Source organism: Erinaceus europaeus, chromosome 22 (assembly GCF_950295315.1).
Source record: "Erinaceus europaeus chromosome 22, mEriEur2.1, whole genome shotgun sequence".
NCBI lineage: Eukaryota > Metazoa > Chordata > Mammalia > Eulipotyphla > Erinaceidae > Erinaceus > Erinaceus europaeus.
In genome coordinates, this window is record NC_080183.1 from 6,201,590 (window position 1) to 6,229,448 (window position 27,859).

The 27,859-nt window shown below is 58.8% G+C and overlaps 3 protein-coding genes across 4 annotated transcripts; 1 reads left to right on the plus strand and 2 right to left on the minus strand.

Annotated features, from left to right (window-relative positions):
* Positions 1 to 753: 753 nt before the first annotated feature.
* On the plus strand, positions 754 to 6,122 carry LOC132535466 (uncharacterized). Its single transcript, XM_060181377.1, has 5 exons — positions 754 to 796; positions 2,794 to 3,220; positions 4,870 to 4,980; positions 5,541 to 5,621; positions 5,727 to 6,122. Exons 1-5 carry the CDS (start codon positions 754 to 756, stop codon positions 5,755 to 5,757), a joined length of 693 nt encoding a protein of 230 aa, XP_060037360.1. The 3' UTR covers positions 5,758 to 6,122.
* A 547-nt stretch (positions 6,123 to 6,669) lies between these two features.
* CDCA4 (cell division cycle associated 4) lies at positions 6,670 to 9,862 on the minus strand. 2 transcript variants are annotated; one of them, XM_016186075.2, is made up of 2 exons: positions 9,709 to 9,862; positions 6,670 to 7,941 (listed from the first exon to the last, which is right to left on the minus strand). In XM_016186075.2, exon 2 carries the CDS (start codon positions 7,934 to 7,936, stop codon positions 7,313 to 7,315), a length of 624 nt encoding a protein of 207 aa, XP_016041561.1. In that variant the 5' UTR covers positions 7,937 to 7,941; positions 9,709 to 9,862; the 3' UTR covers positions 6,670 to 7,312. The 2 variants fall into 2 exon arrangements, with proteins under 2 accessions (XP_016041561.1, XP_007518473.1); XM_007518411.3 differs by having other exon boundaries at positions 9,690 to 9,777.
* A 2,703-nt stretch (positions 9,863 to 12,565) lies between these two features.
* GPR132 (G protein-coupled receptor 132) lies at positions 12,566 to 18,557 on the minus strand. Its single transcript, XM_060180911.1, has 3 exons — positions 18,498 to 18,557; positions 15,890 to 15,965; positions 12,566 to 14,585 (listed from the first exon to the last, which is right to left on the minus strand). Exons 2-3 carry the CDS (start codon positions 15,894 to 15,896, stop codon positions 13,519 to 13,521), a joined length of 1,074 nt encoding a protein of 357 aa, XP_060036894.1. The 5' UTR covers positions 15,897 to 15,965; positions 18,498 to 18,557; the 3' UTR covers positions 12,566 to 13,518.
* Positions 18,558 to 27,859: the final 9,302 nt, after the last annotated feature.

A 27,859-nucleotide genomic window follows, 5' to 3' on the forward strand; every position in this document is an offset into this window, starting at 1 on the left:
TCCTCCCCGTTGCCAAAAGACCCCGCCCCCAAGGACCCTGGGGGTTTTCTGGCCCCGCCCCCTGACCAGGCCCATCCCCACCCTCCCCTCCCCTAACTGGGTCACTGCAGTAGGTGTCCCCGCGTTTGCCCTCCCAGTGTGGAGGGGTCCGCAGTATAAAGCGGGGCATCAGGGGTGCAGGAGGGCGCGGGGTGCAAGGCCCGGGCTCCGGAAGAACCCTAGGGGAGAGTTGCTTCTGGAGGGCTACAAGCCTAGGGGTTGGGCCAGGGTTCTGGGTGAGGTGTGACATCGGCCCCCAGGGTTGGGTCCGCCTTGAGTGCTACTTGGAGCAGGGCGGGGGCTGAGGGGCCCCAGCGGGTGTACATAGGAGCGCCTGGTCCGGCTGGCGAACAAGGACAGGGGCACCTGCCCAGAGAGGGCGGTGGCGGGGAGGGCTAAGGACAGACACGCGCAGACCGGCAGACAAGCCCAGAGGGAAAAGGTACTGGTCCCCGCCTCCCGGCCTCCCCGCTTCCCGGTAGCCGGCTGCAGCCGGGCGGGCGGCCAGCACAGGGTAGCCGCGTCCCTGCCGGGAAGAACCCGCAACACTGGCAAGGGGGGGAGGGCAGTTCTCCTCGGGTGGGGTTCAGGCGCCACGCCTTCTACCCTGGGTCTCTCTGCCACAGAGAGCAGAGCATCTCAGGCCCAGACACCCTGTCTAGCTCTCCCTTGGGATCCAGTCCCCACAGGGCTGTCTGTCTCTGGTGTGGCCCCATGTCCATCATCTTCAGGGGCGATCAGCCTGCCCTTCCCAGGTGTGAGCGTGATGAAGGGCCTGACACCAGGGCATAGACCCAGCTGAGAAATGTTCAGACCCCCGACGCCTGTGCAGACAATTATCTCTGCACCAAGTTTACCAGTTGGGGTAACACACACACACACACACACACACACACACACACAGCAGGAGGAGAGGGTCAGGTGGATGCTAGGGGTGGGAGGTCTGGCCCTGCCCTGCACTTGGAGGGGGCCCTGAGACCCCAAAAGGATGGTGTGGGTCCCTTCGCCCTTGACCTTGGTGAGGTCAAGACTCAGAATAGGGGTGGGCTGCCCATCCTTTGATACCAGCCCTCCACTCCCCCCATGATGTCGGGGAGACAGCAGGCATCCTCACCTGGTAGTCACCCACACCACATATCTAACTGCTATTTGGGTGGTGATGGTGGGGTCTCCAGCCCACAGCCCTCTCCTGGGTGGACTACCTAAGGTGGGTTAAAACTGGGGGATCCCAGGAGTCCAGAAGTAGCACAGCAGGTTAAGCGCAGGTGGTGCAAAGCGCAAGGATCCCGGTTCCAGCCCCTGGCTCCCCACCTGCAGGGGAGTCACTTCACAAGCAGTGAAGCAGGTCTGCAGGTGTCTCTCTTTCCCCCTCTCTGTCTTCCCCCTCCTCTCTCCATTTCTCTCTGTCCTGTCCAACAACAACATTATCAATGACAACAATAATAATAACCACAACAACGATAAAACAACAAGGGCAGCAAAAGGGAAGAAAAAAATAGCCTTGAGGAGCAGTGGATTCGTGGTGCAGGCACTGAACCCCAGCGGTAACCCTGGAGGCAAAAAAAAACGAAGAAGAAGAAGAAGAACTACAACAATAAAGCAACAAGGGCAACAAAAGGGAATAAATATTTTTTTTAATTAAAAAAAAAACTGGGGGAATCCCCTGCTGGGCTCACCCCTTGTGGCCAGTGCGCTCCAGTGGGCTCCTGGAAGCCTTCCATTTCCTCCTGCTGGTCTCTGGTGCCCTGCTGGCAAGGCCACAGTATCTGTTCTGGGACCAGTTTACCCCGCCCCCCCCACTAGCCCCACCATCTACAGTTGTCACCCACTGTGGGTGCTGATGGAGGTTTTCTGCTTTGACCCAGGCCACAGGCACACACAGGAGGCACTTACTCACTGGGGCTGCAGCATGCGGCCCAGAAAAGCTGGGCATCAGGCTTGAGGTGTGGCTGCAGCCCTGCCGTGGCCCCCCTCCCCCCTCCACTAGAGTGCAGTGATTGATCCTGTGTGACAGCTCAGGCAAAAATAGCCCTGTATTCATCCCTGTAGTGCTGGAGACGGACATTCCACCCACCCATCCTTTGCCTGGCTTTGGGGCTGCCCTGACTCTCACCCTCGTACCAGAATCGGCTCCAGGTCTCTGAGCTCCACTCCCCAGGGACCCCAAGACAGATCCCAGAATGCAGTGGGGGTAGCCCCAGGTCCTGAGCACCCACTTCCATTTAGGCCTGCCCTCACTGGCTGTTTCCCCACCAGAACATGGGAATCTGCACTGGGACCTGCTCCTGCCTGCGTCACCCTCAGCCCAAGGTCCTGTCAGCTCCCTGGGCTACATAGCCAGCTGTGACACACAATATTGACCCTGTGCTCCAGGCTGTGGAGGGTTCCAGCAGGTGTTTAAGCAGAGCTCTCACCACCGCAGACCCTCGGTTCCCCCCTAAAATCCCTCTCCTAGGTTCTGAGGGTCAGCATGAGTTCCTTGGGGCACCACACCAAGCAACTTCCATCCTGGGCCTGGGGCCTTGCTCCTGACACACAGAGTCTCTCAACGGAGCTGAGCGGGTGCCCTCCGCAGGGGAGGGGGAAGGAGGGCACTCTCCCCACCACCACCCAGTGCAGGCAGGGGAGGGGAAGGAGGCTGCAGCTTCAGAGCATGAGCTCATCTGAAGGCTCTAAAATTAAAACGTTGGCGTCTTGGCCGAAGACCAAGACTGCAGTGATTCTTTTTATTTGATTTATTTATTTAGGAGAGAGGGAAAAAAAAAAAAAAGCAAGAGTACCGTTCTGGCACATGTAGTGCCAGGGATCAAGTCGGGACCTCACGCCTGAGCGTCTGCAGCAGTGTGGGCGGAAGGGGGAGCCGGAGCCCAGAATGGGGGTCGCTGGGGGGACTTAGGGAGGCTCGTGCGGCGGGACCCCTGGGGGTCTGGAAAGGGGGACTCGGGACTGCGGGGACTCTGGGGCTGCAGCAGGCTGCTGAGGGTCGCGTGGGTCCGGGCGCCAGTGGGACCTGCGCGCACGCGTTCAACCCGGACTTAGGGGACCGCCCTGGGCCTGGCCCCGCCCACGCGGCGCCGTGGTATGACGTCACGGCGGGCGCCGGAAGCGAGCTGGGCGTTCTGTTGCCGGTCAACGAGCGCGTCTCCGTGCCCCGGGCGGGCGAGGCGGCGTCTCGGCCAGGGTAGGTACCGGGGCCGGAGGAGTACAGCGCTGCCCGGCCGCCCCCCGCCATGCCCGCCTGGCCGCTTCAGCTCGCCGCGGCGCCCGGAGTCCTGGAGCCCGACCCCGACCCTGGCGAGCGGGGCGCTGCCTGGGGGGACTTCCAAGGCTTCTGGGGTCCCGAGCCCGCGGCCTGCCCGCCGCCCTACGAGGTACAGTCCCCATCGGGACCCCACTCCCTCCAGGGCGGCATCGGTGGTCACCGTCGTCCCTGCTTTGCCCCTTCCCGATGGACCCCAGTGGCAACCCACTCGGATCAAAAGGGCTGGAGGGGGACAGGGTCAGGGCTGCCTCTTCCATTTGGACGTTTGGGAGGCAGGACTTGCTTCCTTCCGAGTGCACCTCTCGGAGCAGTCCGAGGACGAGGGAGACCGCACCCAGCGTGGGGTGTACAAGGTGACGCCAGAGTCCCAGCCACCCTCACCCACGTTAGGGCCTTCTAGCATCAGGTCTCTTCCCAAGGCGCGCCAGTATTGTGGCAGGTGGGGCGAGGTGGCACCTCCCTTCACCTGCCACAGGAGTCAGTGTCTTCCCCTTGCCCTGTGTCGAGACCCCGCGGTGTCTGCAGCTACCCAGTCAGATGGCAACGCGCTTTGCTCGTCTGTCTCACCAGCACTAAAACTAAAACTGCATATTCACCTCGCAGCCCAAACCGAGCTACGAGAGCATTTTCAGGTCTGCTTTCCGGGATATGCCGGTCCCGCAGACCACCGAGGACACTCCCAACCTGGGCCACCTCTTAGAAGCCAGCAGCGAGGACAAACCTGAGCACTCACTGGTAATGAGCTTCGCCCGGCCAAGTTTCTCAGAGCGACTCTTGCCTGCCTTTGCTCCGTTAAGTGGCCACACACAGCCTTTTGTTTCCAGGGGTCCAGGGACGTGTCTGCCACCTTTCCAAGGCTGCAGGGTCCTCAGAGGGATGGCCATGGCCATGGCCATTTCTCTTACCCCAGCAAGCTCACCTGGAGCCAGGTGGACCAAACAGTGCCATCTCCCTGAGTCTTAGTGAAAGTTTGGGGGGTGAAGGGAGGTAAACATGGGTACTGGGCTTCATGGAACATGTTGTGGCACCTGTGTGTCCTGAGCCCTGTCACATCAGGGGGACAGAGGCATTGTCTGAAGAGGGCAGTTTCAGAAGATGCATCCCCCCACCTCCCAAACTGGGGACATGCAGGTGAACCCACAGGCTGTGTGCCAGGTGGAGAAGCTGGAGTCCCCCAAATGAGGATATATAGCTTGACTGATGTCCCTGGTCTCTTGGGCCCAGCTGGGCTGCACCTGTGGCATTACACGTACACCCGAGCCATCAGGACATGGAGGCTGGGGCCTGGAAGGGACCCAGCCCTGCCCAGATGGATAATGTCTTCTGGAGTGTGGGCCTGGGGAGATAGGCTAGGGTAGAGCTCGCTGGGCTCCAGAATATTCCACCAGCCCCTCAGTGAGTCTGGCATGAGCCCTACCTCCTAAACCTTTAGGCTTTAGCTAGTTTTTTTTTTTTTTGGGGGGGGTGGGACCCCAGAGCTGCTGCTCAGGACCCTGGTGAGGGCTGTCAGAGGCAAGTGCAAAAAGATCTGAGGCTTCTAGCAGTCTTTGAATGCTGCGTTTGTCCAGTTCCAAGTCAAGACAATTCTGGAGAGCTCTGCAAAGCAGCATGGCCCCAGCTGCTCGGTGCCCCTGGAGCCTGTCTCGCTGCTGGGAGAACACCCTTCTCGCCCTGGAAATGTACAGCTCAGGGGAGAGGGTTTCCTACAGGACTGGCTCAAGGGATGGGGAGGGACATCCCAGCCCACAGTCAGCTGCCTCTGGCCACAGCACAGATGCCCAGGACTAGGGTGGTAGGCATCATTTCTGGGAAAGTGGGGCACATCATCATCCTGCACTGGCCCTAGACTGAAGCACTGCCCCCCCCCCCACCCACACACACATACACACACACCAAGCTGTGGGAGGCAAGCTGTGCTCTGGGCTGGCTTGCCCTGGATAGAAAGTGATGCTACCTGCCAGGGGGCCCCAGCCACAGGAAGGACAGGTGTATGCAGCCCAAGGGGGACTCCAGGCAGCTGGAGCAGAGCAGGGGCAGGCCCAGTATGTGGAAGGGAAGGCTGCTCCTCGGAGCCTCAGCAAAGCCTCAACTGTCCCTGGGTGCAGGAGGATGGAGTGTGAGGAGGTGCCTCGAAGGAGGCCGACTGTCCAGATGACTGCTCAGGGTGGGGCACCATCCTGGAGGAAGGGCAGGCCAAGGGCATGGAGTGGACAGGCCTCTCAGGGTTCTGTCTTCCCAGAGCCCCGTCTGGAGGGGTGCCGACCTCAGAATGCCAGAGGTGCCAGGCCAGGACAGCCAGAGGGGCCTGGTCCAGACCACGGTGAGCACTGCCCCCAGCCATGCTGGAGGCACAGATTACAGTGCCTGGGTAGAGGAACTGCCCAGCAGGGAGGAGCCTTGGCCCTGATGCCTTTCTTCTCCACAGCTGTCTGGGGTGCCAGGCAGTCTCTCTCTGAAGCCCCCATCTCCAAGGCCCAAGACACAGCAGTTTCATGCTCCCTGGAGCCTAGCACTGGTGTGGTTGCACAGGGATGCTGGGTGACAGCAGGCCTGGCCAGGACATCTCCAGAGGCACAGCAACCCCCCTTGAAGTGCCCATGCAGGGCTGGTGCTCACTGAGAAGGGGCATCCGTGGGTTACTGTCAGGTGCTGGTCGCCCAGCCCAGGGCTAAGGGAGGGAGGGGCTGCTTCCCTAAGTCCCTGGAGACCTCAGGAGGGCCCCTTTTCCTGACAGGCCAGCTGGTCACAGGTATGGCCCTCCACAAAGTCAGGGGGCCAACCTCCCCCAGGTTTCATTCAATAAAATGGCCTCTCTCATTTCCTTCTGATTTGTGCTGTGCAGGGCTTGGTGAAGAGACCAGTGGGGACAAGGACAAAGGCTGCAGCGGGTAAGAGTTCCAACGCTCATAAGGGTTGTCTGTGCCTCCACATGCGCCTTAGGACTGCCTTCACCCCAAAACGGGTGGAGTAGGGCTTCCCACTCACTCCCTCTTTCTAGGACCTGTGCCACCCAGGAGTGCTTTGTGAGCCCAGCGCCACCACCCTGCTGCCCTGGGTCCCACGCTGTCAGTGGGCCCCTCAGCCATCAGGGTGGGGAGACAGAGGGGCCAGAGACCCCACCTCACTTGGCAAAGGGCATGAGCACCAAGGGGGCCCGAGTCAGCAGGCAGGACAACAACACTGCAGTCCGGTTCGAATACTCCATATGCCTTGAAGGCTGGAGGGGGCGCTCTCAACCCAGACATGGGAGAGGGGACAGGGACACTAGTCTCAAACTCTTCAGCATTTCAGAACCAACCAGCAGCACCCCTGCCTGCGTCCCAGACACAGCAGCCCTGACATCAGGTGGAACAGGACTCAGCCCCATGGTCTGTGGCAGAGCGTTTAATCAGAGATGCCGTGGTCACATGTGCGAGAGCCGAGCCCTGGGCTCCAGTGAGGCATGAGAAACAGGAAGTGTGGATCAGGAGCAGGAAGCCTGACTTGTAAACCAACTGACAACCTCCAGCTATGGGGTCAGGTACCCGATGGCACCGAGCCCCCAACACGGGCCTCTGCAACTTCCAGCCTGTGCCCGCAGCCAGTTCGGGGGGGACCTGAGCTTCTGGCCCAGTGCAAGGGATCCCATCCTCAGAGACAGCCCCAAGGGCACAAGCAGTGTTTCCGACGCCCTGGCCCAGCTGTCCATGGGGCACAGCGAATGGACCGTTCAGACCGCATGGGGGTCTTTAGCAGCAGTGTCTGTAGAAAAAATATACTTTCCAGAAAATAGCTGAAAAAATCTAGAGACAAAAGTATAAAAAGTTTAAAAATATATCTTAAGGCAAAACACTGCCCAAAACAAAACTTAATTTAAAAAGGTTCATCCAGCTGAAGTCTGAGTGGCAGCTGACAGCCAGATGACAGGCCTGGGCTACCAGGGAAGCCTTCTGGGCATTTTCCAAGACTCACTCTGTGTGGTTCAGCCTGGGTGCTGTCTCATGTCTGTCCTTGGTGCTGCCCATGGCAGCCTCAGGCCTCCACCAACACGCCCAGCACACACTCCTGCTCACCCAGGTCCGCCTTGCAGCTAGAGCCAGGGGTGGTGGTGGCTGTGGGGGCAAAACCCTCAAGCCCCTCCCCAGGCGTGCTGGCCACCATCCCTGTCAGTACAGCATCCAGGTCATAGTAGGGGCTGTCCACCTCAGAGAAGAGCTCCTCCACGCAGCTCGGGCTCTTGGCCTCCAGCGTCTCGAAGATCTGGCCCAGTGACTTGTGCAGGCCACCTCTGCCCTCCCGCAGGCCGTCCCCCTCCCAGGCGTCACCTGGTGGGACGAGAGCAGGCACGGGAGCTCCCTCCTCAGCACGGCACAGAATGTCTGTGGAGACCAGATGCTCAAGGGGCATGGGCCCAGCAGCTGGGGGTGTCGCCCGCCACGTGCCATCCTGCGTCATTTCCTCTTGGATCTGCCGGACTGTGTTGGCGATTAGGACGGAGCGGCAGAGGTTGGGCTCCACCAACATGTGGCACAGCTGCAACTTGACCAGGGACATGTCCAGGAGCGACTGGCGCTGTAGGCGATAGGAGGGTGCCCTTGGGCCGCCAGCAGCCTCATCCTGCTCCGTGCACTTCCTCTTCAGCCCCCGCGCAAACATCCTGCCTGCAAAGCCCAGGACAGCGATCAGCATGTCCCCAAGGTTCCTGCTCCAGCCAGACACCCTACCTCCAAAATGGGCCAGGGGTCCAGAGGGAAACCAAGTCCTAAAGACCTGAAGGAACATCTCAAGCTGGCTCTGGTGTCACTGAGAAGACTGGATGGGGGAGGGGGCTGACCTGCCACTTAGGGACTCGGGCCTGTTGGGCAGGTAAGCTGTGGGTGCTAATGCCCAGTCACTCCGCAGGTTAGAGAATGGTAGCACAGCCCTGTGTCTGCTTCATCAGGGCCCCAGATACCTCTGGAAAGGAAGTTCCTCAGCAAACATATCTGAATATTTCAGAACAGAACGGCTGCAAATGCCCACAGAGTTCCAGCTCCCTCTGCAAGACCATGTCCCCTAGAGGCTTCCAGAAGCATTTCAAAAAGAAAGCCCAGTGAGTTCAGGCCCAAAGCCAAGTCCCTGTCTGCAGAAAAGGCCAGCCACCCTGCCCACCAACTCCCACAGGAAAACAGGTACCTGTTCACATGCTGGTGGGAACAGAACACCTCCCTCTCATGAGGCCTGGGTGGTAGGCCTGCCACCTGCTGATACCCTCTAGACCCTGCTCTGCAAAAGGATTTACCACTACACTCCTCAGGACCAAGCAGCAGTCACAGCACTTGAGGAAATGAGTAGGGACTGCACCAAGGGCACCAGAGTGCCCCCAAACTGTCTAAGAGGGCTTTCCAAGTTTATTCTCTCTGGGACCATCTTTTAGAAGTGTCTGGCTTGTGGTACTGCCAAGCCATTTTGGATGGTGAAACCTGCTTCTGCCAACAAGACCTAAAGTAGAACTCAAGTGCTCCCCTGCTCACCCCACCACCCACTTCTCTCCACCCAGGGAACCACAAGTTAGGTCTGCCATGTCCAAGTAGGTGGGTGGAAGGAGTAATGGGGGAGGATGGGTGTATGGATAGATGAACACAGGGGCAGTTAAGAGGACACTGATCAGGGCTGTCAACTGAAGTTGGGCGGTACAAGAGGTTGATGACAGGCCCTCACGGATGTCCAAAGTAAGTCTTCGTGGGGACCGGGGGGCAAGTGGAGCCTGCACCAACCATTCCCTGCCCAAAGGTTCAGAAGATGGAGTGGCCCCTACCTGGCAGTCACTTCACAGCCCCCCAGCGAACTCTTTTAATGCTTCTTCTACTCAGGACCCACTGCAGAGGGTCAGTGCCAGAGGATCATTACTTTCCCCTCAGGAGGCTGCGGGCTAGATGGGGCCGCAGCAGGGAGTGTAGATGCAGCCCTGTCTCCTTCTCAAAGCAGGAAACCACCCTCCCCCCCGGGGCCGCCCTCCAGAGCCCCTGTGCAACCCCGACCCATATCGGTTCTCCCCCCAGCCATGTCCTGCTGCCCTTACATTCCCCTCCAGACCCCTGCCACCTCCTGTTCTCCGAGCCCCTGGCCCCGATACTTTCTGAACCCCGAGCTCCAGGCCCCACACCGCCTCCAGCTTCCTGAACCCCGAGTCCCCGGCCCCTAGACGCCCTCCGCCTCCTGATCAACGAGCCCCCAGACCCCAGCCGCCTCCTGCTCCCCAGACCCTCGCCGCCTCCTGAGTCCCGGCCCCCCACCGGCACCCAGACGCCCTCTGCCTCCTGATTCCCAAGCCCCCCGCTCCCAGGGCGCTCTAGGCGTGAAGGAGGGCTGGCTCTGCGTCCGAGTTCGCCCCTCCCCGGGATCCCCCGAGAACCAAGGCCGCGCTCACCTGGCCGCCCCGCGCTTACCTGGCCGCGTACGCGCGCCGCCGCGGTGGGAGGGGCCACCTGCCGAGCGGGGCGGAGCTTGGGCGCCCACAAAGGACGTCACGACTCCGTCGTCGTCGAGGATTGGCCGAGAGAGGACAGCGGGGCCTCCGATTCAAACCATGGGCGGGGCCTCGAGACCAGTTCCCGCGCGGAAGCGTTGGCCGTTGGGACCGCCCCGCCCACCGCTCTCCCAAGTCTCCCTGCGCGGCCCTCTGTGCCTGGGCCTATACCTGGGGGCGGGGCTAGCGGGGTGTGGGCGGTGCTTCGTGGCGGGGCGGGGAGGTGGGCGGGGCGTTAGGGATGGGCAAGAGTTGTGAGGACTTGGGGGTCACCCAGGTGGACATTAGGGGAGCAGTAAGGGAAGGAGGGCGGCTCCCTGGTTTCCTCCAAGTCCCCCACGTTCCTTCTAGGATTCACCAGGGTCCCTCAGTTCCCCCCATGGTTCCTCCCCAGCCCCCTGCAATTCCCTCCAGATCCAGCCCCTCTTTCCCTCCAGGGTCACCCCAGGGCCCTGTCTGAGAGAACTGGGGGAGTCGTCCCAGGGGAAGAGGTTCTGCTACCCGCCCAGCAGGCAAGGCTTGGCGGGATGCTCCCTGTAGGAGGGCCTGTCAGAGCCTGCTGGGGGTGCTGTGCCCAGGAGAGAGCCCAGTGGGCGACAGGGCCCCGGGGAGCTGGGGCGGGGCGACAGTCTTTCCCTCTGAATGAGACGGCTGAGGTCCCATGGGGTGGGGGCAGACTGTGTGGGCCGGGTAGTGTCCTCCCCAGAGAGTGACCAGCAGGTCCCTGGGGAAGCAGGCCTGTCCCTTCTGAGGACACCATCTGGGACACAGGTGCCCTCTGGTGGCCTCAGGGATGCAGAGCTGGCCTGCAGCTAGGTGGAGAGGCCTTTGTCATGGAGGGTCTGCCTGGAAGGGGGTGCCCCTGGGGTTCTCCCGGAAGGGAAGCACCTGGAAGGGGAGCCCACCCACAGGAGCAGGGTAAGCAGTCCCAGCACCACGACACTGGCCAGCTGTGCACATTGGTGCCCCTGCTGTGACCCGGCCCCTTTGTCACTTCCTCAGTGTCCAGATTCCTGTATCACGTTTTCTATTCCCCAGCGAGGGAGCCCTCAGCCCAGTGAAAGCAGAACCTGAACCCCTGTCCTCTCTTTCTCTCCGTGTCTCCAGGAAGCAGCCCCAGCCATCCTGGAGGTGTTTGTGGAGACTCTGCCTCTCGATGTCTTTCTTTTTTTTTTTTTTTTTTTCTCGATGTCTTTCTATCTGTCTCTGTCTCTGCCCCCCTCTCTTTATGTCTGTGATCTCTGCCTTTGACTTCCTCTGTCTGTCTCCCTGCCTCTATGGTCTCTTTCTCTGCCCTTTTCTCTCTCTTCTTATGTCCTGAAAAGCACCCCAGAGCATCGGCCACCCCCCTTGGCTGACAGGCCTGGGACCCCCCTATGGGCCTGGTGCCCACTGCCCCTCTGGACTGCTATGCCCAGCGCTGTGTTCATGACTGCCTGGCACTCCCACAGTGGGGTCACAAGCCAGAGCGGGGCTGAGCCACTCTCTCCTGACCAGGAATTCCTGGCCAGCACATATCTACCTGGCAGTGCCTGGGATGGAGGCAGTCACACCACACCCCATGTGGGGCCTGGTCAGGGCACCCTGGGCTCACCTGCCAGCACTGTTCTCCAGGTGAGGTCTCATCCTGCTGCAGACAGGGGCCTGGCAGGGCTTCCCACCAATGCAGTACTCATAGAAAGCAATGCTTGGGTCCTGGGGCATGGCCTCTCACCGCCCCAGGCAGGGGGCCAGGACCAGGGGCAGGGGCTGTAACTTGAGTGAGAGGGGGCACCTCCCAGGACCTGCTCTGGGTGCATCCTGGGAAGGAGCCTGGGAGTGTGGGGCATCATGCTGTGGAGGTTCAGCTGGGGGGGGGGGGCTTCAGGATGGAAAGGCCAGACCTCAAGATGATCCCCCTCCTCCCTGGGGGCCAGCAGGAACAGCTTGAGAAAGAGAAGGGTGGAGGGAGAGAGAGGGGGATGAATGAGTGAGTGCATGAGTGAGTGGAGGGACAAGTGGAGACTGTGAATGCTCCTCGACCCTAGACCCTAGGGCTGAGGTGGTGAGTGATGCGGGATAGGCTGTGACAGTAACCATGGGAACAAAGGGGTGGCCCAGGTTGGAGTGCAAGGAGGAAGGTGGGCTGCCAGGCCCCCTCTCAGCTGTGTCGCTGATGGCCCCAGAACACCACCATCAGGAGGCCTGGCCGGTCCTCTTGGAGCTTGCCCCCACCCCCACCCCCATACCAGAGGACACACCCCCGCAAAGGTGAAGTGACATTATTTCTTTTAAGAAGGAAGTTGGGGCTGACACATATTTGTGTGTATTTATTTCTCAGCTTCCCTTTTTTGGGGGGTTTCTGTGGTGTGGGGGGCTAGAACCCAGGCCTCACACACTCTAGTGCACACTCAACCTTTGGGCCGCCTTCCCAGCCCAGAGCTCATCCCCATCCTTCCACCTCCCCATTCTTCTGTCTCTCCATCTCCCCATCTTTCCCTTCCTCCATCCCTCTCTCTCGCCATCTCCCAACCCCTCTATCTCCCCATCTCCCCAGACCTCCATCTCCCTATCTCTCCATCTCCCCATCCCTTTGTTTCTCCCTCTCCCCATCTCTCAGAAGAGGCTGGAGGCCACCTGAGGGTGCTCCTCTGTACTCACCCAAGGAGGAGCAGCTCTGAAGGACCAGGGAGCTAGGTTAACTTTTGTTATTTTTATTTTTAAAAGACAAAAGATTTGTACAATATGAAGAGAAACCAGAGTATTTTTACTTAAAAGATTTATTTATTGGGGGGGGGGGCATTTCAGTGGCACCTGGCATAGTGCGATGAGTCCACTTCTTTTTTTTGCCTCCAGGGTTATCGCTGGAGCTCGGTGCCTGCACCATGAATCCATTGCTCCTGGAGGCCATTTTTTTCCCTTTTGTTGCCCTGGTTGTTTTATCTATCATTGTTGTGGTTATTATTATCATTGCTACTGTTGGATAGGACAGAGAGAAATAGAAGAGAGGAAGACAGAGAGGGGAAAGAAAGAGAGACACCTGCAGACCTGCGTCACCACCTGTGAAGCGACTCCCCTGCAGGTTGGGAGCCAGGGGCTCGAATCGGTATCCTTACGCTTTGCGCCATGTGTGCCTAACCCGCTGTGCTACCGTCCGACCCCCAAAGAGTCCACTTCTTTTTCTCTCTTTTTTTTTTCCTTGCCAGAGTATTATTCATCTCTGGCATGTGGTGGTGCGTGGGATTGAACCTGGGACTTTGGAGCCTCAGGCATGAGAGTCTGTTTGCATAACTGTTATGCTATCTACCCTCCACCAAAGAGTCCACTTCTTATCTATGTACCATACCCTGGGCCAAAGCCAGTGACTTCACTCCTCCATGGGAGGTCAGATGGGACATGAATTGACTTTAGCTGTGTCCCTTCCAGCCCCATGGCTCTGGGTGAAGCCATTCCTCTTGGCCTTGATGTGGAGCCATGCCAGGCAGCCTCATCTACCCAGAGTCCTTCTGCCTCCCCCCAGGCACACCTGGCTGAAGGATTCTTTAACCTGCCTGCCACCTCAGGCAGGGCCCATTCCAACAGGAGCACCCAGACCTTGGAGGGCCGGTCACTTGAGCTGCCTCCCAGCATCTCCAGCAGTCACAGGCACCCTTCTGTCCCCTCACGCTCATTGTCACCGCCGGGCTGAGAAATGAAGTCCCTCCCTGTCCTGTCCAGGTGCCCACCCCACCAGTCCCAGGAGCAGGAGTGGTCAGATGTCCTCGTACAGGGAGTCCAAGGGGCAGAGCTGACCCCCAGAGGGTGCCCCGGGCGAGCGTGGCTCCTCCAAATCCTTGGAACCTGTGAGCTGGGTCACCTCTGTCCCTCGACTAGTCAGCCACCAGCACCCACGGAGCCTCCCCGCCTCCTGGCGCAGGTGGTCGCTGACCAGCACGTAGAGGACGGGGTCAGCCACGCTGCTGACCGTGCAGAGGCAGAGGAAGGCCACGAAGGCCGTGTACAAACGCTTCTCGAAGGCACACAGGGTGGGGCAACAGTCGTGGTAGTAGGAGTAGGCGGCCGCCCGCAGCAGCAGCACCACGTGGTAGGGCGCAAAGCAGCCGAGGAACAATAGTAATACGGCCGCAGCCAGTCGCCGCGCCCGGGCCTTGCAGGCGGCACTCAGACCTAAGCTGCGCTGGACACTGCGCCGGATGCTCCAGGTGGCGGCAGCCAGCACGCCCAGGGGCACCGCGAAGCCCAGGGCGAAGCGCGCGTAGTAGTAGCCGGCAGTGGTGGCGTCAATGGGCAGCTCGTCGAAGCAGGTGTCGTTGCGGCCAACCTCGGGCAGCCCGACCAGCACCTGGCCGTGCACTACGCCCACTAGCACCAGCACTACCGTGCACACCAGGGCGGCAGTGAGCGGGCGACGCCTGGCACGGCTGGCCAGCGGGTGGGCCAGGGCCAGGGCGCGGTCGCAGGCCATGCAGCAGAGCAGCAGGATGCTGGCATACATGTTGCAGAAGAAGACAAAGGCAGTGAGGCGGCAGGTACGCCGGGCCAGTGCCCAGCGGTGCTTGTTCTGGATGTACAGCGCCCACAGCGGCAGGGTGCCCACGTACAGCAGCTCGCACAGCGCCAGGCAGAAGATGTACACAGCCAGCACGTTGCCACGCCGTGCAGCCAGCAATGCCAGCCCAGCCGCCAGCCCATTGGCGGGCAGCGCCAGCACAAACACGGCGCTGTAGACAGTCACCAGCGGCAGGCGGCTCTGCTCGTACAGCAGCTCCAGGCCCGGGCACTGCCCGCAGGTGCTGGAGTTGCTGGCAGTGGAGGACCCTGCAAGGCACCAGGACACTTAGGGCAGCACCAGACCCCCGCTGCTCATGCCTGAGGCCATTAGGGCCAGGCAGAGGGTTCCTTACAGCCCTGAGCCCCCACCCTCCTGCTTTTTTCTTCTTTGACACTTGGCATCACACTATGAATCCGCTGCTCCTTTTTTTCCCTTCTAACTTTTTAAAATAATTATGTATGAGAAGGATAAAAGAGGAGAGAGAAAGAAACAGACATCACTCTGGTACATGTGCTGCTGGTTAGAGCTCAGGGTCTCATGCTTGAGAGTCTGTTGCCTTATCCACTGCACCAGTTCCCGGACCACTTCTTTCTAATTTTTATTGGATAGGACAGACAGAAATTGAGAGGATAGGGAGAGAGAAAGAGAGACACCTGCAGATCTGCTTCACCAGAACTCTTGGCCTCTTTGAGCCCTGGGAGGGCAGAAAGGGGTAGGACGATGAGAGTACTCAGGGAGCAGGCACACCGCTGAAACCAGGGGAGCCTGAGGTGGCTGGAAAAGCCAGGAGCCAGGATGCCAAGAGGCCCTGCTTCCAGCCCCAGGTGTGTGTGTGAGGGGGCTGCTTCCAGGTCCACCTGCGCTGGAGGGACTGTAGCTCGCTCTCTGACTCTCAAGCTGTGAAGTTTCTAGAAATCTCTCTAGCCCCTCCTGCCTGTGTTACCCTGTGGCCACCCTGCCTGGGGGCCCCATCACTGCTGTCATTCCCCCCCACACACACACACACCTCAGCTGCTGGCTAGAGGCCCCAACCTGCCACCCCCTCCCTGCCTCACCCCCGTCCCCACAAGGGCTAGGTCACAGCCAGACCCCCATAGGCTGCCCCTTCCTGCAAGTGCATGTGTAGACCTCAGAGTGGGGGTGAGGACTCCCCAGGCATGTCCCCTGGCTTGGGCCACCCCCGTGCCCCCCACCCCGCCCCTTCCTTTTGCAGAGCCTGCAGGCACCAAGGGCCTTCATCCATTCCCACCAATTTCCTCATTTTTGTCTTTTTTTTTTTTTCATTGCTGTGCAGAGAAACAAACCCAAAACTCTGCACATGTGTGAGGCTGTGGATGAATGTCTTCTTTCAGAGGGAGAGAGAGGTGAGAGGTAGGAGGGGGAACCACAGCACTGCTCTGCCCCCACAGATACCTGCAGGTGCCATGGTGGTGCTCCCATGTGGCACCAGGGCCCCAATTTGGGAGACAGAAGGGCTCACCCATGTGAGACCCAGATGGCCTGTCTCTCTAGCTCAAGACCCTGCTTTAGAGGTCAGGATCCCCATGACCAGGCAGGGTGTGGGCCTTACCTCCCATTCTGCGTCCTCCTGGCCCTTCTGTGGGGGCTCTGCAGCAGCTCTGCAGCCCTGGGTCCCAACCTATGACCTGTGCATAGAGGGCAAAAGGCTGATTCACCCAGCAGCCGCTAGGGACCCCAGAAAGCGGGAGGTTGGCTGCCACCACGACCTGCCCTGTCTGTGGCCTGAGACGGACAGCCAGCCAGACCAAGAACACTCCCACTGCCCATCCCGCAGTCAACGCTTCCCCCATCTCCACCAGCAGGCACCCATGGGCTTCTTTTTTTTTAAAATTTTTTATTTATTTACTAATGAGAAAGATAGGAGGAGAGAGACAAAGAACCAGACATCACTCTGGTACATGTGCTGCCAGGGATTGAACTCAGAATCTCATGCTTGAGAGTCCAATGCTTTATCCACTGTGCCACCTCCTGGACCACACCACTATGGGCTTCTAAGAGATTCTGGGAAGAGGGATAGCACCCTGTACCACCCCCAGGGCCACCACAGGTACCGGGAGGACCCAGCATCTGCCAAACCACTTCTGCAAACACAGGGGAAGTGAAGTGCTGGGCAGGGCTCCTGGAGAGAGCAGTGCGGCACTGGTCCGAACTGAGTGCCTGCCTGGGAGGGGGCGCCCAGGACATTGACCAGCCAGCTCAATCCCTAGCAGGGCCCACAGGGCCACTCCCCAGCCTCCAGGCTCGACCCTGGACTCCTCTAGTAGTATCCTGACCTGGGACCTGGGACCCATCCCCATGGGCACCGGTCACCCCTCTCCCAGGGTCTGCCTGAGCTCTGTATCTGCCACCCCAGTCTTGGTTGCACTCAGCCTCCTCTTAACTGAGGCCACTCCCTGCCCTTCTCAGGGTGACCCAGCCTAGTGGGGTTACCCACTGGTGACAGAGAGCCCTGGTGTCCAGGCTGCCCACCAGGTCTCAGAAGAACATCTTGCTCTTGCTGAGAGCATGTTTCAGTTTTGTCCCACGCTGGGACAGACAAGCTATTTTTTTTGTGTGTATTGTGTGTGTGTGCCTCCAGGGTTATTACTGGGGCTAGGTGCCTGCACTACGAATCCACTGCTCCTGGAGGCTATTTTTCCCATTTTGTTGCCCTTGTTTTTGTACATGTAGTTGTTATTATTGTCATTGTTGGATAGGACAGAGAAATGGAGAGAGGAGGGGAAATCAGAGAGGGGGAGAGAAAGATAGACATCGGCAGACCTGCTTCACCACTTGCGAAGCAACCCCCCTGCAGGTGGGGAGCCGGGGGCTCAAACCAGGATCCTTACACCGGTCCTTGTGATTTGCATCATGTGCACTTAACTCACTGTGCTACTGCCCAGCCCTCCAGACAAGCTATTTTAAACTGCTGTTTCAACTTTTGTCCAGGTGCTTCCTGCCACCCATTAGGGCACCCACATCCCGCAGGTCTGGGCCCTCTCCCTGCTGGACAACCCAGAGCATTTCTCCACCTGTCTCGGATACATTCATCAGCTGGGAGCCTTGGGCTGTGGAATCTCCCCAGAGCCCGTGCCTGCCTCCCCTCCCACCAGGGCTTGGTTCCTGTTCCCATAGTTGGCTCACTGTGTGCTGGACCTCCAGGCCACTGGCAGCAACCAGAGCTGCCTCCCTCACCTGTTGTTTTATTCTTTCTTAGGGAGACAGAGATAGCAGTCTGAGAGGTCAGTGGTTAGATCCGGGAACTTGTGTCTGAGGTCTCGAGTTCAATCACTGGCATTTTATATGCCAGAGTGACTTTCTCTCTCTCTCTCTCTCTCTCTTACACACATACACACACACACACACACACACACACACACACACCCTTCTCTCAAACACTCTGCTTCTCCTTTTAGAAAGAGAGAGGCATGCTGAGAGATACCACAGCACTGCTCCACCACTCACGAAGCCTCTTTTGCATAGTTCTTCCTTGGGGTGGCTGGAGGCTTAAGCCCAGGTTTTTGTGTGTGGAAATGTGTGTGCTCCACTGGGTGAGTCAGCCCCCAGCCCCTGATCACAAAGGGTTGGTCTTTGTCTCCCTACATTTCTCCTTTTCAACTCTCCCCTGGGCACCTCTGCTTGCTGATGCCACCTGGATGACTCCCAGACTGCAATGCTGCTGCCCCTGCCCCCTGTCCCATCCCAACCCCACAGCAGCATCCTCACTCCCTGTCTCCAACCCTCAGCTCACAGCCCACATCAGCACCTCTATCCCCTTCCCCAGCCCACAGCAACACCCCTGTCCCCAGGTCCTCAGCCCACAGCAGACCCCCCAAACACCAACCCCACCCCGGCTGCCCAGAGGGAAAGGAGCAGTGCTTTACACCCCAAACAACCATAAGGTGTCCCGAAATTCCAGGAGACTAGGAAAAGGTCAGGGGGAAGGCCCAGGGGTGAAGTCTGGGTCACTGCCTCTCCAGCTCCAGGACCAGTAGCCATGGCTGAGAATTTTCTAGAAAAAGTCCCAGGAGCACAGAGCTGCTAAAAGAACTCTGGGAGTGACTGTCCCTTGGCTGTGTCCTTCCCTGGCCCCCGTGGTATAGGTGGTGCCTCTGTACTCCCGTGGGGAGCCCCCTGAGGACCCTCACACTCCCCCCAGCACGTGGACCCTGACTTACCCGGTGCTGTGGCCCTGTCGCCTGCTGAGTGCTTGCAGGAAGTCTCAGACCGCAGGCAGCCTGCTGGGCGGGGCGTCTGCAGGGCGGGGCCCCTACTCAGCCCCCATCCAGCCCCCAAGAGCTTAGTGTCCCGGGCCCCCCAGCTCCCACACCCAGCCCCACCCACTAGCTCAGTCTCCCCTATAAAGACTTGGGGCCAGGCCCCCAGACCACAAGGCTCAGAGACACATCCACCAGGGTGCAGCGGGCCTAGAAACATGCACCACTGATAGGGGCCAGGGCAGGGGAGCCCCAAGTAACCAGCAAGAAATGGGCAGGGAAGATGGCACAGGTTACCCTCTAACACAAAGGACTTTCCTGCCTGAGGCTCCGAGGCCCTGGGTTCAGTCCTCCGTATCACCATCAGCCAGAGCTGAGCAGGGCTCTGGAAAAATTATGGTGGTGGTGGTGCTGGTGAGATAGCATAATGGTTCTGCAAAAGACTCCTGCCTGAGGCTCTAAGGTCATGGGTTCAATTGTAGGCACTACCATCAGCCAGAGCTGAAAAGGGTTGTGGGGAAAAGAAAGGAGAGGAGGGTAGAGAGGGAAGGGAAGGAGAGAGGGGAGAGGAGGGGAGGGCAAGAAAAGGTAGCTGTCCCCCCACCCTGGGGACATGATGTCCTGCCCTGACCCTGCCCTGTGTTGATAACAGGTCACTGAGTAGGAAGAGCATGTCCCAGGACCCCACATGGCAGAAGACCCCACACCACTGGACAGATGTATCTGAAAGGAGGGGTGACGGGGCTCACAGGTCAGCCTCTTCCTTAGGCCCCATAGCCTGCAAAGGGGAGCAGGGAGCCAGGCCTCTGACCATCCTGGATCCTGGGGCTGGAGTCATGCGCACTCACTTACCCGTTTATGGACAGGCAGCTCCAGGCAGGACATGATGCCACTGCCACCAACCCAGAGCCCTTGCCTTGGGGCTACCCGGAACCACCCTCCCAGAGCTGAGACAGGGTCCTCCCATGTGTCCATCAGAGGTTCTTTAAAAAACACTAAAGTTCTCTGTTGGGTGTGTCCCTGTTGCCCTTCTGTGTGAGCTGGTCCCTCCCAGTGGTGGTCAGTTCCAATAGGTGATCCTACCCAGGGGAAGAGGGGAAAAGAGGGGAAAGAGGGGGAAGAGGAATATTTGACATTCACACTAATGTAAAATATTATTAGTGTAAATGGGCTGTCAAGTGATGCTTTCTAAAGCTTTGGGAGGAGGAAAAGGCACTCCGAAACACACGTACTAATTTTGCTTTTAATTATGCAAAATGCTATTTATGGTTTGAAATTAGGCTGCCTACCCTCATGCTCCTGGGGTGAGCACCCTTAGCAGGGCTCAGACCTGGGGACAGGGTCCTCCCCCTGCCAGGCACTCAGCTGTCCTTATGGGGACATGGAGGGACTTTCTCAGTCTGTGAGGGAGAGGGAATACGGTGATTCTGAAAGTCCCAGCATGGCAGTTCCTCTGACGTCCAAGTGAGTCATCAGTGGGGGCCTTTAGGTCTCATGGTATCATCCCAAGGTCAGTTCTTGCTGAGAGGGGAGCCCCTGCACTCCTCCCCACAACCTTATGGCCTTGGGAAGCCCCTGTCCCACCTCCTCCTGCTCCCAGGTGCAGGAAGGGAGTGGGGAACACAGAAGACCTTCCTTAGAACCCCCAAATGGACACAGGAGTTGGGGGAGGAGCATCCCAGACAGACCCTCCCTCAGCAAGGACACCAGTACCCACAGGAGCTCCTGGGCCCAGCCTCGGGTGGGTCATAGGGCTGTAGAAGCCACAGAAGCAGTAGGGAATGAGGAGTAGTGGGGGCTGTGGGGGCCATGGGGAAAGGAGAGAGAGAGAGGAGAGGAGGTGAGGAGAGAAAGAAAAGGCAGCTGTCCCCCTCTCGTGGGGACAGGATGTCCTGCTGTGGCCCTGCCCTGTATTGGTGGCTATGGGGACTGTGGGGGCTGTGAGAGCCTCAGGGGTTGTAGGGGTTTTGAGGGCTTTGGGGATATGGGAGACTTCAAGAGTTGTGGGTGGCTTGGGAACTGTAAGAGCCTTTGGGAATGTGTGGCCTTGGGACTGTGGGGCCTTGGGGATTGTGGGGATTCTGGGGGACATAGGAGCAGACAGGAGAGAGGTGGCCAGAGCAGCCTTAAGCCCTGGGCAGGGTCAGCACCTCCAGGGTGAGCCAAACCGTTAGATGAAGGGGTGTGGCTGCCTGAAGCTCCTGGGTGGAGAGGACGCCCCACAAGAGGGTAAGAGGCTGCAGGGTAGAGTTGTCCAGGGCGGGCAGCTAACCACAGGAGGCCCTGGGCTCCAACAAGATCAGGGAGCAGCTCAGCGAGCAGAGGACAGGACTGGCAGGCTGAGGCTCAGTCCTCCAGCTGCACTTGCACCCTGGTCTCTCGATATAGACAAGGCATGACCTTTATTTTTCCCACAGCACTCCTCAGCCCTAGCTGATGGAGGTGCTAGGGATTGAACCTGGGACCTCAGAGCTTCAGGCAGGAGAGCCTTTTGCAGAATCACTGTGCTGTCTCCCCACACAGATAAATGATCCTGAGGAGCCAGAGGGACAGCTAGCTGGCCAGGTATGGCGCTCATGGGTCCAGGTGTGACTGGACCGAGGGCAGTGTGTCCAGGTTGGGCAAGTGTGCTGACAGGCTCACAGGGAGGGTCTGTGGACAGGGTGAGGCCTCACTGGAGGTGCAGACCTGGGTGCTGGGTGGGGTGTCTGTCCTACTCCTGCAGTGGGGACTGGGGGCGGCCTCGGGGACAGTGTGGGGGCCCCACTCGCTCAGGAAGCTGCCTGGTTTTCTCAGCAGGGCATAGAGTGTTCAGCCACTGAGTCCGAGGTCCAGTGTTGAAATTCAGGAGACAGAGAGGTAGGGGCCCCTGGCTGAGCCAGTGGACAGCACATGGGGGCAAGGACAGTGTGGACAGGCCTCAGGCTCCTCTAGGTGTTCAGAGTCCAGTGCCCAGCCCCTCAATATGGACTAGAGTGAAGGGTGCCTGGGGCATGGGGGGGGGGGTCCAGGGGAAAGTTCAGTGGCTTCACACAAGTGGCTGTGGGGGCCAGACCCCCAAAGCAAACTGGCTCCTTCTCACGCAGAGCTGGCCTCCACTTCCTGCCCCACCCCCCCTCACCGTGGGACCCTGGGTGGCTGGAACAGACAGGGTCAGGAGAGGGTGTGATTCTCATCCTCCCACCTCCCCATTCCCACTCCTTGTCTGTGAGCCCTGCTAGACTGGGGTTATGGGGAGATGTCAGTCTGAGGGGGGGGTGTGGTGCTACAGATGGCATACAAGCTGGCCGTGTTTTCAGGGGCCTCTGGGAGAGGGGCACTTGGTGACGCTGTGCATCTCAGAGGTACAGGACCCCAAGGCCATGGACACCCATGGCCTCCTCCCAATTTATGCTCAGAAGTCCTGCCCAAGTCACCAGGGGTGCTGGCCACTTCTGAAGCCCCTGGCTCACTGGGGGCTGCTCCATGGGTGCAGTGCAGCTGACCTCCCTGTGGCCATGTCCCCTATCTTGCCCCCCAGCCATGTCCTGTGGTCATATGTCTGAGCTGTGTCCCTCAGCCGTGTCCCAGCCTGGTCTCTGAGCCCTATCCTGTGGCCATGTCTCCAGTCGTGTCCCCCAGCCCTATCCCTGAGCCCTGTAGACTGTCCTGCATCACGCCTTTCCATGGACTCTACAAAGTCCTACATGGGAGGTCACACCAGTAGTGAGCAGACCACGTGCTTCTCTCTTCTGGAAAGTTCCTCTTGGCTGCTGGGCCAGGCTGCCTACCAAGGATGAGGTAATCAGGGTGGGCAGTGGGTCAGCTACCTCAGCCCCTCCTGGTGGGGAGGCGGGGTCTTGCCCAGGTGGAATTGCTGAGCAAGCAGCAGGCTTCCGGCCGGAAGATGACATCCTCCTCCTGCGTGTGGCTGTGGCTTCCTGGTGGTGGGGTCCTGGTGACATCTGTGAGAAGCACAGGCCTGGTGGCCATGTGGGTCCTCTTCCACCCGGGGTGCTCATGAGTAGTTCCTACAGGGCTTCCTGTGGGGAGAGGTAACAGGCATCTAGACGCCTTCCCACCACCTTGACCTTCAGTCTTCAGGGCTACAGCTCACAAACAATATCCCCAGTGGGCAGGAGAGATAGGGAGACAGTGGACTTGGTGGAGCCTAGCCACTTGGCACTGTGGGGCAACATATGCCTTGAGGTGAAACCCTTCTGTGTCCTAGTTGCAAATCCAGTTCCCAGCCCGACCAACCAGGCAGCCTTGCAGAGACAGCAAGGGACATCACTCAGGCACACCCTCAGGTTCCAGCCCTGGCAGCACATGGCAGCTTCAAGTGGAGGAGAGGGGCTGTGGACTTTGTGTCCGTGTCCGTATCATACTGAGGAAGAACAGTGGGCCAGGAGCAGTAGTACCCTGCAGACACAAATTGTGCCACCCATCTCTCTCACTGTTCAGGTGGGGAGCACTGACTAGGGAGCTGACTTGGGGTTTTTTCACTGCTCAGGCCTGGGGATGAGCATGGAAATGTCCCATAGGCCCCAGCAGGCTAGCCTTTGTGACCAGCCTCCCTCACCCCCCACAGGTGTCCCCTGACCACACCCGCCTCTGAGCTGCCCCCCACAGGCATCCCCCTGACCACATCTGCTCTGAGCTGCCCCAGCCCTGTTCTTCCTGCCGCCACCTCCACAGGGAGCTATGTCCTTCCCCCTGGGGAACCAAGGCACACAGTCCTCCCCAAGACCCTCAGTGGGATTTCCCACCTCACCAGTCCTGGTGGGTGGCCCAGCCATGGGTCATGACCCCTGTCCCCCCCCCCCACAGCCCCAGAGCCTGAGGTCTGCCATCCAGTGGACACCGGCCACACCACTGGTGGCCACCAGGGGGTGTCATGCTTTGGTGCAGCGCACCTTGTTTCTGGGAATTGGGGCCAACTCTCATGGGGGGAGACTCCCGGCTTCCTGAGAACTCGGCTGGGCAGGCTAGGGGGGCAGTCCAGTGGGAAAACCTGAGGTGGAATGGGGCTGACCCCCACCTGGGCTGGGGTCCTGCTCCCTGAGCTGCCTGGACTTGCATTGCCCTGCTGCTTCCCTGTGTGTGGCATGGGGGCGGCCCCTGACTGGGCCTCGGTTTCCCCATCCCCTTGGGGACCCTAGGGCCCCAGAGGGGGAGGCAGCTCGGTCCCAGGGATCCCACGTAGCCCTGGCCTCCTGGCACCCCAAGCCGGAATGTGCCAGCAGGTCCCCAGGGCATGGATTCCTGTCTCAGTGGGCGAGGGCAGGGCCGCTTCCCGCCCTTTGATCCCTGCCAAGCTGAGCCAGAGGCACGCCCAGACCATGCCAGTCAGGCCACAGGGGAGGGAGGCTGGGATCCGCCCAGGTGAGCACCCATAATGCAGCACCCCAGGCTTCCCTACCCTCTAACGGGGCCCACAGTGGCCCCCACCCCAGGGTACCTGGAGTTGGCCACACACTGGCGTCAGGGGCTCCACTTGTCCTGGGCCTCAGCTCTAGCCTCAGAGGGATAGTGTGGAGGTACAGCCCCCCAAAGGGCTTTTGTCATGCCCCAAGTGCTGAAACCTTCCCAGTTCCCAACCACAGGTGCCTGGGTTCTGTGGACCAGACCCCTGTGCCTGAGCTGGCTGCATCCAAATACAGTTGGGGGGCTGGGGGGGTCAACCCTGGGTGTCAGCTGCTCTGCTGGGAGGTGACACCCAAACCTCTTTGCCTGATGAGAAGACACAGCCCCTCCCATACACACACACACACACACACACACACACACACACACACACTTCATGGCTTCTCCAGCTTTGTGGCTCTCAACTCCAGGCCACATATGTGCAGGCCCCACCCTGGGCCCATGGACTTGGGTGTCCCTCTCCTGAGCCCCACCTGCTTGGGCAGGGGTGCTAGGGGCGGGTCAGGATGCATTCCCAGGACAGCAGGGCCACAGACCATGGGGCCCTCCCTGTAGGCAGGCCGTTTCCTGCACCATCAGACAAGCCCATGCCTGCTCCCTGCGGGGGTGGCCAGGGAGTAAAGGGGCTTCCTGACCCCTGCACCAGGCCTCAAGAGGGGGGGAATCCAACTGAGGGGAGCCCAGGCAGCAGGCCCTGTGGCCTGAAGAGGCTAGTTGCCATGGGTCCCTGAGGGGATCTTGGCAGAAGGGACCCACTCAGGCTGGCAAGCACCTTCCCACATGCTAGGGGGACCCACTCACGATGGCAAGCACCCCCCCACATGAGGGGAGGGGATAAATGGGTCTACCAGGGGGTGGCTGGGGGGGTCCCACGTGGTCTGTGGTGTTTCCATCTCAGGCATCCCCCTCCAGGCAGCCTCACCTGCTGGGGCAGCATCCTGTATTAGAACTGTCCCTCCCCCAACAGGGTCTGGACACCCCAACTTTCCCCAAAGGCAGATGCCCAGACCATGTCCAGCAGGGTCAGCTGGCTGCTCCAGAAGCAGCCTGAGAGCAATGGGGTGGGGAACAGCCAGAGGGGGAGTATTCACAGGGGGAGGGGGCCAGGGAGGGAGAGTAAGATGAGGGCTCTGCAAAGAGGCCCCACAATGGGAGGGCCTGAGCTGGAGAGTGTCAGGGTGCACTTATGTCTGCTACTTAACCACCCACGTGACAAACAGCTCACATGCAGGAAAAGCCGTGCACAACCACGAAGAATATATCACACATGTGCACAAAACACACTGCACCACACATGCCAAGTCACATCACACACATGCAAACAGCACAGAAAACGCCACACCGTATACCATGTGCATACATGTAACCCAACACTCAGACCACACGCACCCACAGCACATACAGCACCCCACACACACACCACCTGCGAGCTCAGGCACGCCCCACATTCCTGACCTGATGGTCTTGGAAGAACCCAGAATCCTGTCCCTCCCTGACCCCCAGGGCTCAGCCTGCGGTGTGACAGAGGACACCAGAAGGGTCCACTACTGTGTGGGCACAGGGGTCCACAGCCGTCTCTAGAGCCAGCCCACCCTGGATGGAAGGCCTCACCTGGATGGGGTGGGGGCTGCTGGGTCCGGTGTGGGCAGCTTCCAGTGGGCTGAGGCCCGCCCACTGCTCCTGCTCCTACAGCCTCCAAACCCACAGGAATGTAGGCACCAGGGGAGCAGCAGGCAGCAGCCCCACACCGCCCTCTCAGCTGGCCCCTCGCCTGCCTTTCACTGACCACCGTCTAGTCCATTTCTCCTGAAGCCTGTGGGGACATCTGGGGGTCCCCAGGCAGCTGTCTGGACTCCAGTGGTAACTCCGGGGGATCCTGGGGCCCTCCTCCTGTGTCCTGTCCACAGGTGCATGGAGTGTCCTGCCCACTGTCCTGGGAGGCCTCTGAGCCTGGTCAGCCCTGCTTGATGGCTTGCTGACACCTCTGTCACTTGCATGCAAGTGTTGTCTGAAGTGACAGGACAGTCTGAGGTCCTCTTCCTCCAAGTCCTCAAGTGAGGGTTGCTTTTCCTTGTCCTGCTGTGCCAGCTGGGTATTCCAGGCCCTCCCTGACTGGCACAGTGACACAGGGCCTGACACACCCAGCCTCTGGGGATGCACAGGGTCCCTCCTCTGCCACAGTGGGGCTGTGAGGGGGCAGCCCTTATCTGCTGAGAGGACCCAGCTCTTTATCCACACTCAAAGAAGCACATTGCAGGAGCTAGGCAGTAGTGCAGCTGGTTAAGTGTACATGGCACAAAGCGCAAGGACTGGTATGTTGTTAAAATCGTTATTGTTATTATTGTAGTTGTTATTACTGCTGTTGTTGGATAGGACAGAAAGAAATTGAGAGAGGAGGGGAAGACAGACGGGGGAAAGAAAGATAGACACCTGCAGACCTGCTTCACCACTTGTGAAGTGACCCCCCCCTTCAGGTAGGGAGCCGGGCTGGGCCAGGCTCGAACCAGGATCCTTATGCTTCACACCATGTGCACTTAATCCGCTGTGCTACCATCCGGCCCCCCATAGCTTTTTTTTTTTTTTTTTTTTCCTCCTCTAGGGTTATTGCTGGGCTCGGTGCCTGCACCATGAATCCACCGCTCCTGGAGGCCTTTTTTTTTTTTTCCCCTTTTGTTGCCCTTGTTGTAGCTTCGTTGTGGTTATTATTATTGCCCTTGTTGACACAATTAGTTGTTGGATAGGACAGAGAGAAATGGAGAGAGGAGGGGAAGACAGAGAGGGGGAGAGAAAGACAGACACCTGCAGACCTGCTTCACCGCCTGTGAAGTGACTCCCCTGCAGGTGGGGAGCCGGGGGCTCGAACCGGGATCCTTATGCCGGTCCTTGCGCTTTGCGCCACCTGCGCTTAACCCGCTGCGCCACCGCCCGATCCCCCCATAGCTTTTCTTTATCTACCAGCTAATCTGTTGTTTCAACTCTCTGCTTTCAGAACATAGAGAACTAGGCTCTTTCCAAAAAGTAATTATTCATTACTTTGTCTTATTCAAAAAATAACTGGTACAAGATGTGTCTTTCGTGGCCTGGGAGCAGATAACGTGCTGGACTCTCAAGCACGAGGTCCTGTATTTTAGCCCCAACATCATATGTGCCAGAGTGCTCTCTCCCTCTCTCTCTCCCTCTCTCATAAGTAAATAAGTAAGACATAAAAAAGACCTTTCCTGGGAGTCAGGAGGTAGCCCAGCGCACGTGGTGCAAATCGCAAGGACCGGCATAAGGATCCTGGTTCGAACCCCGGCTCCCCACCTTTGGGGGAGTCGCTTCACAGGCGGTGAAGCAGGTCTGCAGGTGTCTGTCTTTCTCTCCCCCTCTCTGTCTTCCCCTCCTCTCTCCATTTCTCTCTGTCCTATTCAACAGCGATGACATCAATAACTACAACAACAACAAAAACAAGGGCAACAAAAAGGGAATAAATAAATATTTTTTTAAAAAAATTTTAAAGGCCTTTATTAAAAAACAAATTTAGGGGACAGGGAGGTGGGTCTGTGGGTGTCTGCCTGTGTGTGAAGCTCTGAGTGTGACCCAGCACAACGTGAATCAAGAAAGACAAAGGGAGCAGTATGAACAGCGGAGTGGTGTTTTGCTGTCTCTTGAAAACATTAAGAACCAAATGTGTTCCTGAGGGTTTATACTTTGGCTTTATAATGGTACTGGAATGATTTTCCTGTTTCCACTTTTAGGTGCTTTATTGCTTGAGTAGAGGAAGGGTATTGACTTTTGTATAATTCTCTCATACTCAGAATCCAGGCCAAATTGCTTTATTGATTTCAATCTCTTTTCCCCTATACTTGCAGGTTTTCTAAGTATATAATTATATCATCAGCAAACTATCAACAAAAGACTATGGCTTCTCTTTTTCA

Bases quoted from the DNA above. Each gene is read 5' to 3' on its own strand.
- LOC132535466 (XM_060181377.1), top strand. From the start codon at position 754: ATGTCCATCATCTTCAGGGGCGATCAGCCTGCCCTTCCCAGGT. The intron at 3,221-4,869 runs GTAGGTACCGGG...GCGTTTGTCCAG, and splicing joins GAGGCGGCGTCTCGGCCAGG to TTCCAAGTCAAGACAATTCT. The intron at 4,981-5,540 runs GTACAGCTCAGG...CTGTCTTCCCAG, and splicing joins ACCCTTCTCGCCCTGGAAAT to AGCCCCGTCTGGAGGGGTGC.
- CDCA4 (XM_016186075.2), bottom strand. From the start codon at position 7,936: ATGTTTGCGCGGGGGCTGAAGAGGAAGTGCACGGAGCAGGATGAGGCT.